At 34.4% G+C, this 16,504-nt stretch overlaps 2 protein-coding genes across 5 annotated transcripts; one reads left to right on the top strand and one right to left on the bottom strand.

Moving 5' to 3' along the window:
• Window positions 1–498: 498 nt before the first annotated feature.
• Window positions 499–6,729, bottom strand: LOC102608178 (uncharacterized). 3 transcript variants are annotated; one of them, XM_006488320.4, is made up of 15 exons: window positions 6,506–6,729; window positions 6,316–6,405; window positions 6,003–6,125; window positions 5,399–5,566; window positions 5,220–5,303; window positions 4,943–5,079; window positions 4,032–4,079; window positions 3,874–3,930; window positions 3,046–3,747; window positions 2,746–2,934; window positions 2,453–2,593; window positions 2,226–2,345; window positions 1,230–2,110; window positions 855–928; window positions 499–757 (listed from the first exon to the last, which is right to left on the bottom strand). In XM_006488320.4, the coding sequence occupies exons 1-13, from the start codon at window positions 6,524–6,526 to the stop codon at window positions 1,459–1,461; spliced, it is 2,532 nt and encodes an 843-aa protein (XP_006488383.1). In that variant the 5' UTR covers window positions 6,527–6,729; the 3' UTR covers window positions 499–757; window positions 855–928; window positions 1,230–1,458. The 3 variants fall into 3 exon arrangements, with proteins under 3 accessions (XP_006488383.1, XP_024958196.1, XP_006488384.1); XM_025102428.2 differs by having other exon boundaries at window positions 2,453–2,602; window positions 6,506–6,724; XM_006488321.4 differs by lacking the exons at window positions 5,399–5,566; window positions 6,003–6,125; window positions 6,316–6,405; window positions 6,506–6,729 and having other exon boundaries at window positions 2,453–2,602; window positions 4,943–5,131.
• Window positions 6,730–10,172: 3,443 nt separating this feature from the next.
• LOC102607884 (uncharacterized) lies at window positions 10,173–16,243 on the top strand. Of its 2 annotated transcripts, none has more exons than XM_006488318.4 (11): window positions 10,173–10,528; window positions 10,819–10,983; window positions 11,388–11,600; window positions 11,843–11,903; window positions 11,982–12,040; window positions 12,258–12,386; window positions 13,585–13,728; window positions 15,336–15,399; window positions 15,483–15,640; window positions 15,754–15,837; window positions 15,920–16,243. In XM_006488318.4, exons 1-11 carry the CDS (start codon window positions 10,409–10,411, stop codon window positions 15,941–15,943), a joined length of 1,221 nt encoding a protein of 406 aa, XP_006488381.1. In that variant the 5' UTR covers window positions 10,173–10,408; the 3' UTR covers window positions 15,944–16,243. The 2 variants fall into 2 exon arrangements, with proteins under 2 accessions (XP_006488381.1, XP_024957864.1); XM_025102096.2 differs by having other exon boundaries at window positions 10,739–10,983.
• The last annotated feature ends 261 nt before the right edge of the window (window positions 16,244–16,504 follow it).

Here is a 16,504-nt window from a genome sequence, read left to right as displayed (position 1 = left end):
GCACACAGACTATTTAAGAGGGAGAGGAAAAAAGGAAGAAGAAGAGGATGGCAAAGTCTTTCACGATGCATTTTTGCAGTACTCCTTGGAAGGAAAGATGCGCTTATACTCGACTAATTGTTACCTCGTCAAAGCTTAGATTCATATCATCTTCTCAAATAATTTCACCGCCATATAACCCTCACATTAAATACTCTCTTAAGTAAACAGAAATTCTGAATTCTTGGATCCTGCTCATTCACCTGTTCCAAAGAATACAATAATCCATGGCATGATCCACATCCCTCACAAAGACAGATTATCGTTCTACCAGAAATATCAAATGCATTGTACATGATGTAATTATAATTGAATAAAAGCAGACCAAGTCTAAAATCACAACAGATAAAAATATTGAACAGGACAAGTTAAAAGGGCATCTCAAGAACACAAACACTGATTGATCGATCTCCCTGCCTGAAATGAACACAAACACAAACTCTTTGCACAAGTCGCATATGACCAAAACTAGTATTCACCCAGAAAAGCAGATCAACACCTTTGAAATGCTAAAAGAATATTCATATATTTTTTTGTACACCGCTTATCATAACTGGTACATACAATGATCTTGCTATCAGTATCTCACAGACCTTACAGCCCATATCAACATCAGGACAGGATGATTCCGAAAACTATAGCACCATGAAGAATATTAAAAAACTAAGTCCCAGTAACAACTCTCAAGCTGCCATCCATACAAAGGGGAACCGAAATTCTGAGAAAGTAGATATAATTAACACGTGAATAGGATTCACTTGTAGGCACTACTAAGATTTCTTCTTAAAAGACCTAAAAGAAAATGGGTACTTCACCTGAATTGATGTTCAGAATGTGGATCTGCATATGATCTGCTCAACCAAAGTCATCTAGTTGACAAAATATTCATCTACCAATTGACCAGAAAGCTGATTTAGTATCAATGTCATATCAGTGCAATTGCAAGACCTCTACAATTAGTTTTGTTTTCAAGAAGAATGCTAAGATCAGTGAAACTACAAATCCTAATAATTTATACCAGCTATATGATTCAGACATACATGTTACATCAATCAAAATCCTACATAACAAATGCAATAATCTCAATAACGGCAATCAAGAAAACAAGACGCCTTCCCATCCAAGCAACCAATGAAATCCCAACAAAAAGACAGAAATCAAATTCCCAACAAAGGGAAAACAAATATTACCAGAAAATTTAGCAGCATATTCTGCATATAGTTGCACTCAAGAGAATAGCTCAGGAAATCCTCATTATCCATTTCAGCTGCCAGCAGTAAACACAGACTACATTAAACAGTAACCAGAATAAAAACACTCCCATTCATAACATAAAATAGCCTAACAAATTTTAAAGATAATGGTAAACAAGAGACTTAATGACAAAATAACATCTAAATGTTCCAAAACACAAAAGATTTAGTGACTGCTGTTCCTCTTCGCTTTAATTGATTCCAGAGCCTTATTTCGTAACTCAATCTCAAGTCTCTTCTGGTCAGATTCTGTCTCTTCATCATCACTTGGACGATACTCCCTCCTAGGTGCATGTTCATCATCTGAAGCATCAGCATCACTTTGATTCTTCATTTTCAGCTTTGCCGCACGTCGTTCTTCCTTTCTACGACGTCGCTCATCACGTCGTCGACGCTTCTCTTCTCTTCGTAATTTCTTTTCTTCCTTCCTCCTCCTTTTAGCATCCTTCTTATCTATTTCAGAATCATAACTGTTGTCACCATCTGAAGCTACTTCCTCCCTACCATGTTTTTTATGCTTTCTCTTATCCTTGATCTTAGTTTTGTGCTTGCCATTTTCCTCGGAACCGGAATCAAAAGAATCACTCCTATTATTTTTATCAACATTTCCAGCCTCCATTGTTGCATTCTCAGTTTTACTGCGTCCATCACTGTCCTTGCCATTATTTCTATAAGAGCGGTTTCTCTCCTCAGATATTTTACTTTCTCCAGGGTAGGTTGACCGCTGCCTATCACCGGACAAGGAGCCTTCATATAGTGCTAGGGATCTTTGTTGTTCAAAAGTTTCAGGACGACCACCCCTCCTAGACAATCTCTCACTGCCAGGAATGTGTTAAAACATTAGACTACAAAAGCGACTTATAAATAAACTCATGCATAATTTAAATTGGACATCAAACAAGCATTATATTGTGCATCAGAAACAATGTTTACCTCCCAGGTGAATGCTCTTTCTTACAGCGAATTTGCACAGGAGAACCTCTCTGCCTACTGACTGTAGCTGAGAGTACAGATCTTTCATGTGGTAGAACAGATTTACGATCTCCATCATCCCTACAAAGTAAAATACAGAAAATCCAGAAGGAATTAGAAATTTCACATGATAACACGAAAGAAAACAAATTAGGAAGGACAAGAAAATGTCAAACTTCGATTTTGACCTTGCACGATTATTTTCTTTGCCCTCTTTGCTTGTTTCTGTATCATCCTGATGTCTCCGTTCCCTTGGTCTTGGAGAAGGACTTATGTTGCCATCACAGACCATCCGCTCCCTAGTCTGCCTCACAGGGCTCTCATCCGGACTAAATGACCTTCCAAAGAAGCCAAAATGTTAAAACATACATATGTTCAACAATTTTTGTTTTGTGGTGGGGGTGGGGGGGGAATGATGATGAAGTTGTAAACATTATAAGACATCATAAGTATTAAACATGACAGCTGACATAACAACCACCTGTCCTCACTAGTACTCCTTTTCCTTGTTAAACGAGGTGGAGATTCCGAAACAGTTGGTGACCTTTCAGGTGAAGGTGAAAAAGCTGATTCCCTTTTACGTAAATCTTTCCTGTCTTTTAGATCTTGCTGTGGTGACCTCAAAGAGCTGGAAGGTCGGCGTGCCACAGGAGACAATTTTTCATAGGTTCTGAAATTGCATATTACAATATAGTAAAAACTGCTCTCCATACTCAGCTGCAAGGTATCCCAAAAAAAAAAAAAAAAAAAACAAGAATCTTCCAAAAGAGATCTGACTCACCCATATTTTTCTCTGTGAGTATGTGTTGATCTCCTGCCATCATAGGGAGATGTCCTCCTAACTGGTGAAGGGTGCCTACGTCGAACAGGAGATGAAGAACTAGATTCATAAGGTGAAGGGGACCTACGCTGGGAAGGAGTTGGTGATCTCAAGTGGCTAGGCATGGGTGCCCTGTACCCAATTGGAGAAGGAGACCTATGCGATGCCAATGGAGACCGCTGATACAGCCGTTGCACAGGAGAGGGAGATATACGCCTTGTGGGTGATGGTGACCTATGATGCAAGGGTGAAGGAGATCGACGGCGCCGTATTGGTGAAGGAGATCGACGGCGCCGAATAGGTGGAGATCTTCGTCGACGAGAAGGTGATGGAGATCTACGACGTCGAATTGGTGATGGTGATCCACGACGCCAAACAGGTGATGGTGATCTACGATGTTGTACAGGTGATGGTGATCTGCGCCGTAGAGGCATTGGAGATTTACCACGAAAAGGGGAACGCAGCCTACGCCGTATGGGAGATGGTGATCTACGAGGCGAATGTGACCTAGATCTTCGTCTAAAATAAGACAATCTTCTTGAAGGAGAGCGTGATCTTCGAGGTGAATGCCTCCTACGAGGTGTAATGGACTGTCTTCTCGGAGAAATGGAGCGTCTTCGCACCTTGGGTGATCGAGATACACTCCTTGATTTGCGTCTGTCACTGCACATATTAATTAAAATTACATATCTAATAATCAGAAGATCTAACTTAGCCAAGAAATCACAAATTACATATAAGCATATTAGGTCAAGAAAGGTCAGATGCAACTGAATAATAAAAGCATACTCTGAATAACTTCTGGAATTTGAATTTGATTTGCTGATTGACCGAGAAGGTGAGCTTCTGCATGATTTAAAGAAAAAAAAAAAACAAAGCTGTCAAACACATGCACAACAATAAAACCCATGCAATAAGAGCATAAGAATAACAGTCAGCATAATTACCGATGGGATAAAGGGGAATGAGCAACTGGAAGTGGAGATCTTGAAAACCTGTAGGGATTTAACATAGCATCACGCTTCGAAAAAAATGCTGTACCATTAGAAAGATTAAAAGTCATATTTCCAGAATAACTCTCCCCATCTCCACATGCCAAAGGCACATGGCATGATGTAAATGCAACTAGTTGAAGAAATATCAAAAGTGAAAAGTCCATTACACACATAGATCTTCCCAAACAATTTGGGAAGATTTTCAAGAGAATGACACAATCACGAGAGATCAAAACACCTCCTCCATGAATCAATAAGGTACCAAATATCTCTATATCTTCATATGCCACTATACGTTCATCAGAAGAGAGAATATTCTTTGCAACAACTCCTTATGAGCAGCCACTCACTAATGATAAATATAATCTTAAATCAGAATACAACTGAAAATCATGCAAATCACAAAAGGGACAAAATACGTACAACAAACATTTCCAGAGTTCCATATTATTTTTAAAAACAATTCCAGGGTTTACAACTTACATTACTGGAACATAATTACTTGTTACCTACCAGGAAACACAAACGAAAACCTAAAATATGATCAGTGAACAAATTCAAATTATAATTGTCCGATACAAACGTGCATGTGATAATAAGCATTAAAATTTTGGAATTTGATCCATTTAGTCTGGCCATTTTAGTATCAAATTAATGAAGTTAAAAAATGTACTAGAACCTTCATCTTTATTTCATGATTCCAAACTATAATTCAGATTTATTCAAACCCAAGTGTCATAGGAAGGTAATGCTACTATATACAATGTTTTAAACCCCTTCACTTATTACGAGTCTTATTTTGGGATTAGATGCCAATAACAAATTCCTCAAACCACGTTAATGCTGAAATTGAAACCCGTTACCTGCTCCTTCCTCTCACACCATTCTTCTCACCAGCTTCCTTTTTATCCTTGGGATAGCTACTCGAATCCTTTTCCAGCATAGTCTTTGAGTCTAGAACCGAGGCAGCGTTAGTGGTCTTCATCTCAACTGCACCGTCCTACAGTAGTTTTGAGGTAAAGGACATGAACCCAAATAATTGCAGAAGCTAGCTGAATAACATAAGAAACACAAGCGAAAGTTAAAACCAAAAACCCAACTCTAGAAAATGCAGCTCCAGCATGAATAAATTATTATTACCATATTCCTCGATCTCTCTTTGTCAAGTTCTCTGCTTTCCTTCTCCTTTTTCTGAATTTCATTTGCTATCCGATCTGCCTCCAACTGCAATGAGACACAATAAATTTGTTAGAAAACAGTGAAGGCGTGTGCACTGTACCTATCCCCCCCGCGGGGGGGCGGGGGGGTGTGGGTAATACCTTTTTCTTTCTTGCCTCTTCTTCCTTGGCATCCAAGAACTGTTGTGGAACACCACTTGCATTCTTCTGAGCACTGAGAAGAAGTGTCCAAAGCTCCTTCATGAACTTTGCAGTATGTTTCTCCATGAAACCAGTGAGCGATATCTGAACCTCCTTACCATTCACTTCCTGCATGAAAATAAGCAGCACATGGTTCAAGACAAGTACACCACCCTCACAACCTAACAAATTGTATGATCCCAAAGTTCACGTAATCAGTAACTCTGAAGAACTTTTTTTCCTTTAATAGGAAATAACACTAAACGATAAATCAAGAAAATATTGGATAACCAGTCTCATCTCAGTCAACTGATAACTGATTGGTTGGGGTATTGCTATGCTGATCTCTGGATCCTATGCCAAGTAAAATGGTGTCCTCCATTGGGACTGTGACCCAAATTATAGAATGTTACAAGTGCAGAGACATCAGACATAAATTAAATAAGCAATGGGGTTTAAAATCTATGTAAACCTGCCTCCGTCTAACCGCAAGTACAATTTGACAAAGAAGAAGAATTATGAACATAATACGAATAAACTATCTGATACTGTTATAATAAATTACCTTCCCCTCAAGAAGACCATATATGAAGTTGATGAGCACTTCATCTTCAAATCCAAGTAACTCAGTCACCCTAGTAGCAATCCACGGTTTCATAACATCCATCTTCACTTTTGTCATGTCCACCTAAAACCATATCATTAGTACACACCATCAGCAAACAAATAATACTACAATTATTTGAACATTTGACCCGAAATACCATTTTCTAACCCTGGCTACTTCAGTTGTTGTATAATTCGAAAACACGCAAAAGAACAACAGACTCAAGAAATAGAAGTAGTATCGGAACATTTCTACGTAAAATCGAACGAACCAGGTGGTCCAACTCAGATGCAAATTTCTGCGTTTTCAAGAGCTTGGCTTGTTTGTTCGAGAACCGCGTGTCTTGATCGGCCGACGTACCCTAATTAAGCAGAACCGTTGAATTTAGATCCAATATTTAGAAATGAACAATTTCAATAAAATAAAATTGTAAAGTAAAAATTTGTCGAATCGGCGCTTACCCGGAAAAAGCCGCCCGACATTTTCTAGGGTTTTGGCGGAGACAGGAGACTCAGAGAGTGGTTGCTGCTCGAGGCTTCGGGTCGAGATGACTTAATATGAAAGAGAGATTTGTATCGGGTGAACTTTCGGTATTTAGGCCGGATTCGATGTCGAACGCTGCCGTTTTGGTCAATTAATCCTGCCTATCAAGTTTACAGCGTTGATGAGTTAATCTCGAGGGCTGAGATTCGTCGTGTTCGAGAGGGGGCCCTGCTTAAATAAATGACTTCAAGTGACCTAGATAATTGAAGATATATATTTACCAATCTCTATGTAATCACATCTGCACCCTTGTTTTCTCATCCAGTCATTTTGGATGGATTTAGTGTTTGTTTGGTATGGTTAATTTAGGCTTCTTTTAATATAAATTTTTAAGTAAAATTTTTATTAGTAGATTTTTTTATAAATATAGTTTTTATCAAAAAAAAATTAATTATTTAGTTATTAATAAAAGTTTTTATTAAAAATTTATGAAATTATTTTAATATGTAAATTTTTTAAAATTATGTTATGAAAATAATAAAATAAAATTGTCAAATAAATAGATAATATTTTAGATATTTAAACATTTAAAAAAAATTCCAACCTCTATTCCCAAAAACCTAAAATTTAAGTTTTTGTTAGTGGAATTAAAATAACTTATTTAAACTTCAAAACTACATTAGAAAAACAATCAAACAATAAAAAAATTATGATAAGAGTTTATGGGATTAAATAAGTACTTATAACAATTAAATAAGTCATACCAAATGAACGCGTTACTGACCATAAGTGCTTATTTAATCTCATAAACTCTTATAATAATTTTTTTTTTGTTTTTCTACTATAGCTTTTGAAGATTAAACAAGCTATTTTGTCTCCACTAGAAAGAGTTCAAATTTTAGGTTTTTAAGAGTTGAGGTTGAAAATATTTTTTTAAGGTTCCGTTTAGTATAACTTTTTAAATAGAACTTATTTAAGTAGAGCTTTTATTGGTGGAGCTTTTTTAAATAAAGATTTTACTCAAAAAACTTTAGTTGTTTTGTTTTCAATAAGAGTTTTTATTAAAAATTTATGAAATTACTTGAATAGGCAAACTTTTTAAAGTTATGTTATGAAAATAATAAAATAAAATTGTTAAATAAGTAGAGGATATTTTAGATATTTTAACATTTAAAAATAGTTTTTCAACCTCTACTCTCAAAAATCCAAAATTTGAATTTTTTCTAGTAGAGGCAAAATAGCTCATTTAAGCTTCAAAAGTTCTATTAAAAAAACAACCAAACAATAATAAAAATTATTATAAGAGATTATGAGATTAAATAAGCACTTATAACCATTAAATAAGCTATACCAAACAGGCACTAAATATTAAAATATTTAAAATATCCTTAACTTATTTGACAATCTTGTTTTATTCTTTTTATACCATAACTTTAAAAACTTGTTTATTAAAATAATTTCATAAAATTTTTATAAAAACTCTTATTTACAATCAAACAACTAAAATTTTTTTCTTGTAAATACTCTATTTATAAAAGTTCTACTTAATAAATTGTATCAAACAGAGCCTTAGTCTTCGAAGTTATGGCAGCAATGTGAGCCAAGTTGGTTTGATAGTGAATTAGTGGTTCATATGGTAGAGCGACTAAATGGATCGCAACTTTTTCTATGTATAACCAATTCGATGAGCCAACCTCCTCAATCAAGTGGATAATATTTAAAATATATTGTAAAATCTCTTTATAATTGTAATATTGGAATCAAAGAATTTTTTTATTATATAAAATTTATAACTCAATATACATGTAGTTACAAAAATATTATTGTTTTAACTTATTTATCCTTAAATAAGTGACTACATTAATAAATAATTAATGAAATATACCAAATCCAATTTATAGACATTGATATAAAGACATAAATATAGTTTAAAAAACTTGTTTATGCATCTATTCAGTATTAGACATATATAAAATCATCTTAAAAGTCTAAATATTTGCATTCTCTTTAATATTTTTATCTCAATATAAATTTTGTAATTGTTGCATGTTGTATAAACATTTGCTCCAATCAACTTTTTTTTAAAAATTTAATTTATCTTAACATACCATATATTTTTTGTCACATACATATAATTATTATTATGTGGAAGTAAGTTTTTTAAAATGAGATCTAAACAATTATAACTTATTGTAAGGTAGAGTTTATTATTAATGATAATTTGACCATATTAGGGACAAATTTTTTTATGAAAGTATAGATAATATATTAGCAAAATAAAATTATTTATTGTACTATCTAATTATTTGATTGCCACCTCTATTGAAATATATAAATTATAGTCTAAATATTGAGACCCATTATTCTTATAATGAATCATCCTCAATATTGGATCCAACTTGCACCCACATGTAAAGTTCCCACAAGATAATTAAGTAATCCACAATCTCTCCACACAAATTCTGTTAAGCCACTTAAAACTACCCAACAAGCAATTAAGCAACACAATTTACATTCAATAAATCATGACATAGGAAAAATTATTTCACTATATTTATGATCAGGAACTGACCCTATCATAAGAATTTTTTTTTAGTGAATCAGATGATATACTTCTGCATTCACTTATCTACAACCTTGTTACTCAATAAAATTTTATATTAAAAAAAAAACCGATAAGGAAAGTACACACATTTTGTAAATTTACACTATTATTCGTTTCATTACTAAAAAATAACACTTAGAGCTTTACCAAACTAAGAGCATCACCAAAAGTCTCTTCAAATAAGTAATAAAATCTTATTTGAAGAGCCACATCAATATTTAAAGGTCCAAAAGACACTCTAATTAAGATTCTTCAAATAAGAATTGATTCTCTCTCTTCAAATTTAGAGAGTTAATTTATCCCTCTTCAATTTATATTTTATTACTTTTTATTGAAGAAAGAGAAAGAAATGCTTTAACTGTTATTAACTTTTACTTTAAAAGAATAATTATTTGATTAAAATAATATTAATTTATTTCAATTTGAAGAGTTTTTTGGAGAATATCATATTTTTTCACCCTTCTATTTATCATATAGGTAAGTAAATAGGTATTTAAAAAGTAAAATTTATAAAAATTTTCGGAGATACCCTAACTTGAGTGTTGAAAGGTTAGTGCTAGCAACGAATAGTGCTTTGACAAATTTATCGATGAGGTACAACAAAAGTGAAATGAGGAAGTTAGCTTAGAAACTACTAGACAACTAAAAAATGTCGGAAAAGACTATCAACAGTTATGAAGATGCCTAAGCAATTTTTAGTTGCACAAAAAAAAATAAAATTTAAAGATAAGAGCATTGCTACGGTGAATCATCTTTAAATAACATCATTTCTACTATTGATAACAAAATTTTTTGGTGATTGACAGTTACAGTCGATTATCCTTAAATTCCCATTACGGGGTCCCAACATTTGACCATCATAGGCGGCGACAGTTGTGATCTTGTCTTGAAACAAACGTTGTATACAGCAAACACACACAAATCGGCATAAAATCCTTACCCGAAAGAGGATTAAATTAAAAAAGAAATCTAGACCCCCTGCCAGATCTCGCCACGTGGACCCAACTCATTTAATCGGATGCAAACCTATTTATATTCCACTCTTTATTCATCTTTTCTCGTCCGCCCCTCTCTTTCCTCTAATCTCTTTCTCTCCGATTTCTCTCTAACTTTCTCTCACTCCACAATAAAATCTTCCCAAAATTTTAAACCCTAAACTAGAAAGATTTCCTATGCTCCCCTAAATTTTCTCGAGTAAATTATCTGTTTGGCTTCAAAATTTCCCCGAGAAAATTTCAATCGGAGGAGCTAGGAGAACTTCAAATTTACTGTTGAAATGGCGACATCGGCGACGGGCATGGTTTATATCCGCGTCATCGAAGACGTCATCAGCAAGGTCCGTGACGAGTTCGTCAATAATGGGCCAGGCGAGAGTGTTCTTAACGAGCTTCAAGGAGTAATTAACTTCACATTTTTAACTCTAATTTCAATTTGCCTTTTTTATTATATTATTTTTTATTTTCCAATAATGAAATTTGAATTTTCGAAGATGATGATATATTTTTGAAGGTATTTTATGGTTTTGTTGGATCTGATAAGTCTAGGGTTTTGACATGAGTTGATTAGATAATTAACTAATTATCGTTTGTTTCTCTTGGGGCTGTAGGGAAGCTGGCCTTGGCTATTGGATGGTGTTTTATTTATTTAATTTTTGGTTTTTAATTTTAATTTTTTGTTTTTGGCTAGATATGGGAGATGAAGATGATCCAAGCAGGAGTTATTATAGATAGAACATCAGCGCCTAAGCAGCCTGCACCTGGTGGTCCGATAACTCCAGTTCATGATCTCAATGTACCGTATGAAGGGACTGAGGAGTATGAAACACCAACTGCTGAGATACTCTTTCCTCCTGTGAGTGTTTATTTGTTACTAAATTAGTTATTTTTCATAATGATGGAGTTTCTGTAGTTGTGCTTGAAATTCGGAGTGATATGTTAGCTTGGTGTGTTGGATTTTAGCATTTTCATATTTTTGAAAACATTTCGTACGGGGTTCAAATGTTTGAAGTCATCTGAGTTCAAATTGTGTTATACTTTGGAGATTGGTGCCTTTTTTGTTTTTTAAGTAGATACTGCTACTAGGGTGTTTTACTCTGGCATGAATAAGAAGTGCTTGGTGAGTCAAATTTGTGTCAGATTTTGAAAATCTCCTGTAGGTTTATACTGAACTATTATTGTTCCAGTCGAGCGTTGAAGTAAATTGTGTGTTGTTTTGGAATTTGGAGTTCTGATACAAGTTATTTTAATTGTCTGTAGACGCCTTTGCAAACTCCAATTCAGACACCATTGCCCGGGAGCACACCATTACCAGGGAGCACACCCTTACCAGGAAGTACACCACTACCAGGAACTGCAGATAACTCTACGTATAACATTCCTACGGGATCTAGTGATTATCCCACTCCTGCCAGTGATTCTGGTGGCAATACTGAAGCAAAGAGTGGAAATGGAAGGCCTAGTTCATACATGGTAGCACATTATTACCCCTGCATTCTTTGGTTATTATTGCTGTTTCTTTTAATTATCATTTTCTCTCAATAATTATATCCAATTCGGATGCCTTTGTTTTTTCTTTTTCTTCTTTGTTATAATTTGTTTGCTTGGAATATTATTCGGGGCATTATTTATTGGCTAGGAGTTTTCAGAAGTCATTGTTTCGTGGTCGGCTTATTTATGTAATTGGTGATTTGTTCTATGTTTAATTGTTGCAGCCACCTCCTCCTTCTCCTTGGATGAATCCAAGGCCCCCTTTAAGTGTTGATGTTAATGTTGGTATGTGCTTCTCTGTTATTGAAAGAGAATTTTGTTTTAGATGTTAAATTTTGGTTTATAATTGGTGTCTTCTTGTAGCTTATGTGGAAGGGCGGGATGAGGCGGATAGAGGAACCTCTCATCAACCCCTGACACAGGTAATTTCTATTATCAGTTAATAGTGAGATTGCAGAATGATAAATGTTCTTCTGGTTCTGGGAACAATGCATGATCGTGGAGTTTCTTTGATATAGCTACATGAGCCTTATTTTTTGGAAATGTTTTCATAAATATTTCTTTTCTGCTTTTATGAATGAGATATAATACTGTTGCCATAAGGTTAGTCATCAGTCTTAATATTGGAGGCAATTCCAGGACTTCTTCACAATGTCTGCTGGAAAGAGAAAGCGTGAGGATTTCCCTGCACAGTACCACAATGGTGGATATAATATTCCTCAGCAAGATGGAGCTGGAGATGCTATGCCTGAGATTTTCGAGCTTGAGGTGCGTTTCCTCTCTCCTTTGTTAATATATGCACTACTTTATTTCTCTAAAAGCAGCCATCAGATGGATGCTGGAGCTGTTGATTGTTTCTCTGAATGAACAGATTTATAGATATTTTAAATATCGTTCTATCATCACCTTTAGAAAGTTGCTTTGTAGTTATTATTGTTGATTTTGATTGCTAGTTTCGGTACTTTATTCTGTTAAGTTTGACTGTATCAGTTGAAATCTTATTATATTAATATTGTTGGAAATATATGCAAAATTTGTTTTCTAAAAATCCTTGCAACTTCTTTCTTCAACCAGTCATTTTTTTTTAATTTTCCCTATCTAAGATGACAGAATAAAAAGTGGATTAGCTCTTTTTTATTTATTATTTTATTCCCCCTGATGAACTAGGTGTAGCAGAGGAAAACTAGTGTGTCTGGGTCCAATATGTCACGATAAAATGGACATTAGCTTTGAGGTTTTTTGTTTTGCCCCTTGAAAATTGTTTAAAGCTGAAATCAGTTTAGTTTTCTACTGGTAGGTTATAGAAGGCATTTGGCATTGTTTTTTGGTTTTAATTTTTTTAATTTTTTTAATTTTTTTGTTTTGCTTTCTATCACATTGTGCTTGGAAAAAAACAGGAAAATAATTTTTAAGCTTGGACTGTAAATGTCTTGACTGATTAATTGGTGGATCAGCTAAGATGTGGCTTGAATTTCTCCCTTACCCCCCAACCCATGATTGCTGCCACCGTTTGAAAACATTTGCCATTTCTTTGTTTTCACCTCCGTGCTTCATTTCAGTTGTATTAACTGATATAAAGTGAAGTATGGCTATCTGGATTTTGTAAACCTGTTAATCGCTGTGGATATGTTCTGCACAAACCCAAAACATTTTTCTCGTGGCAACTCAGTTTTAATCATTAAGAATTGGGGAACCTCTTAGGTGCTAATATATAGATTATATAACTTGTGACCCACCTGTAATTGTATTATCTTAGCAATTATCACTCCTATGTGTCTTAACCATTTTAGCATCAAATGGTGTAGTACCCATGGATCAGGTATTTTTTCTTCGTTTTTTCTTTTTACAATTTATAAAACAAAAAGTATAATTAATTTAGGTGACAGGTTCCTTTGATGTGTCAGTGTTTATTCATATATATGTTGTCTGCATATACCTAGCATTAAATGATGTAAAAATCTTTCAGGTAAGCGAATTCCCTGGTAGACAGGATTCAGTCACCACTGCAAATAGAGAGATTTTTGCAAATTTGGCTAGTTCATCAGTGAAGATTCCTCAACTGGATGGGCCAATTCCTGATCCATATGATGATGTGCTTTCTACTCCCAATGTAAGTGTTCTTATATCTCAATTTTAAGACATGCAAATATGTATATTGTAACTATGTGTTTTTGTTGTCTTCATGTTAGTGTAATTGCTGAACACTTTCAATGTCCACCTCCATTTTGTGGCAGCAACAAGTTTTTTGCTGCAATAACTGTTCTGAAACTAAAATCTATTGTGAAGGCCTTTTTGTATGAGTGATCATAATCAATGTAACTTCTATCGTCTGGTGTGAATCATAGGGTTTCTTTATGTAAATACTGAAACAAAATCTGATGGTGTAGGCCTTTTTTTCCAATGATCCATAAAATTTATACTGTGATCTAGTTGAGGTCATGTCTGTGTGTTATACCATATTCATTGTAACTTTCTGTATCGTCTAGTGTGATTTAGTGCTGAGTGATACTGTTTCTGGATATGTATAACAACTTGTAAAATTTTAATCTGAAAGTGTTATCATGGATCAAAATTTTGATGCTTTATTTAGTTGCCGAGAAAGTGAAGATCTTATTGATATCCATCTTTTAGGCAAACAAAAGGAGTTACTGAAATTTTTTAATTGTTTAGTTATTAGAATATTTAGTAGGAACTCAACAATTGAGTCCAAACTGATGTGGCATTCAGTTATTGGATGGCAGAGCATTAATTTTATCAATTATGAAATTCACTATCCAATAAATGAATGTTGCATAATAGTTGGAACTCAACTGTTGAGATCCTGAACATTATTATTTATAGTAAGATGGCCATTAGGAATTTCCATATCCCGTTACCTACAATTTCCTCATTTTCTAAAGATATAGTGACATTTGGCGATTAATAAATTTTTAAGGGCTAGATTTAATTTATTATTTTCCCCTTTTCTGCCAAAATTCATTGTTCTAATTTTCAAACACTTTTTTGCAAGTTCTCAAACTTCAAACGCTTCTTTTTTCGCTACCACCATTCACACTTCAATCCTCTCTCTGAATTTGATATATAAGGAAGACTTTGTTCATGACTTGTATACTACGTTTGTCCTGAATACTATGTTTGGATGTATACCTGTTACAAAAGCTAGAGTTTGGCACCAACACTTAAAGCAAAAACGAGAAGAAAAGATAGTATAAGAAAAATAAAAAAATGTGAAAAAACAATCAATCTAGAGTAGTTAATTATGTATAGAAACTTTATGGGATTCCTTTACAATTTTGAGAGGTGAAAACATGTTTTAGCAGGTAATGAAGGACAAAATAATAAATATATCTTGACTATAAAGTCTATAATTGGCACACGTCACTGGATCTAGAAAAGATTGGAAAAAAAAAAATTAGGTTATGTGATGTTCCAAGTCATAACTATATAATGACTTTTCAAGAATGGTTTAATAAAATTCTAGATGACTGCTGAGCTTACTCTGGTCATGTATGCTGCCTGCCCTGACATTGTGGGTGTTGATGGGTTTTAATTTATCAAGCATTAATTCTGTGCAGTCCACCACCTTGCGTATCTATTAACATACATGTAAATGCACTCTTTGGATATTATGAGAAATCTCAATTTACTTACCAGTGATTGCCTCTCTTCCTTGTTGTTCTTTACTTTCCTTCTGGGGCCTCCTTCTTCACCTCAAAGATATACAACTATCAAGGAGTTGTTAACGAAGACTACAACATAGTCAACACACCTGCTCCCAATGGTAGGTTGCATAAATGTGTTAAAAGATTGTTTTCTTCTGAATTTAATAAATTGGTGTTTCATGGACCTCCTTTCTCCCTGTAGACATTCAGGCTAGCACTCCTGCTGTTGTCACTCAAAATGATGCTGCAGAAGACGATGATGATGAGCCATTGAATGAAAATGACGATGATGAGCTGGATGACGTGGACCAGGGTGAAGAGCTGAATACTCAGCATTTGGTTTTGGCTCAGTTCGACAAGGTAACTTTCAGTTTAATCAATGGAAAGCATCAGTGATGTAGATGTTGGCTTTAATAGTGGCAATCATTTTCATTCATTAGCAACGATCAACGTCATGCATTTTTTTGGCGTAGGTGACTCGTACCAAAAGCAGATGGAAATGTGCTTTGAAGGATGGCATTATGCATATAAACAACAAGGACATTCTCTTCAACAAGGTGTGCTTTTATACCACTTTTCTGTTGTATGCTCGGTTATGAAATTCAAAGTTTTGCTTAGTGGACTTCATCTCTTATGCAGGCAACAGGAGAATTCGACTTTTGATTTATTAGATATAACTTTGTTCCTCCACCACGTGGCTGCTGCTCTAGTAGAACAACACCAAAAGTCATTTAGGTGTTTTGTAATTTTCTTTGATTATTATTGAATGAAAGCTCGAGGAAAGGGAACAAGATGCTTGTTTTTTTTTTATACCTTTTTAAGACTGGTTGCGCTGTTGCCCTATGTACATAAAGGGAAGAGCTTTTTCGGCATTAAATTTAAAATGGACGGCTACTTTGTGGAGTTCCTGAAGTTTACAGTTTATGGAATCTATAATTCCATTTTCGTGGACATTTTGATTAATTTACAATGAGCCTGTTTACTTAATAATACTGTATTATAAATTGATCATGAGAACAATTACGCGCTCCCATGCATTTGCTTGCTTTTTAACACTTACGATGTAGTTGGAACATGCAGATGTTCTGAGATCAATGAGCAGACTTGTGTGATGAACGAACTGGAATTTTTTATTTTGTTTTATTCTGTTTGGAGACAGAAACTGAGTAACAAAAACTCTATGCAAAATATTTACTTTGTTAGAAGAGATTTATGTCCAAAAGA

The sequence above is a fragment of the Citrus sinensis genome, chromosome 8 (assembly GCF_022201045.2).
Source record: "Citrus sinensis cultivar Valencia sweet orange chromosome 8, DVS_A1.0, whole genome shotgun sequence".
Classification (NCBI taxonomy): Eukaryota; Viridiplantae; Streptophyta; class Magnoliopsida; order Sapindales; family Rutaceae; genus Citrus; species Citrus sinensis.
Note: the sequence above shows the minus strand (reverse complement) of the source record. Positions and strands in the feature narration are given on the sequence as shown.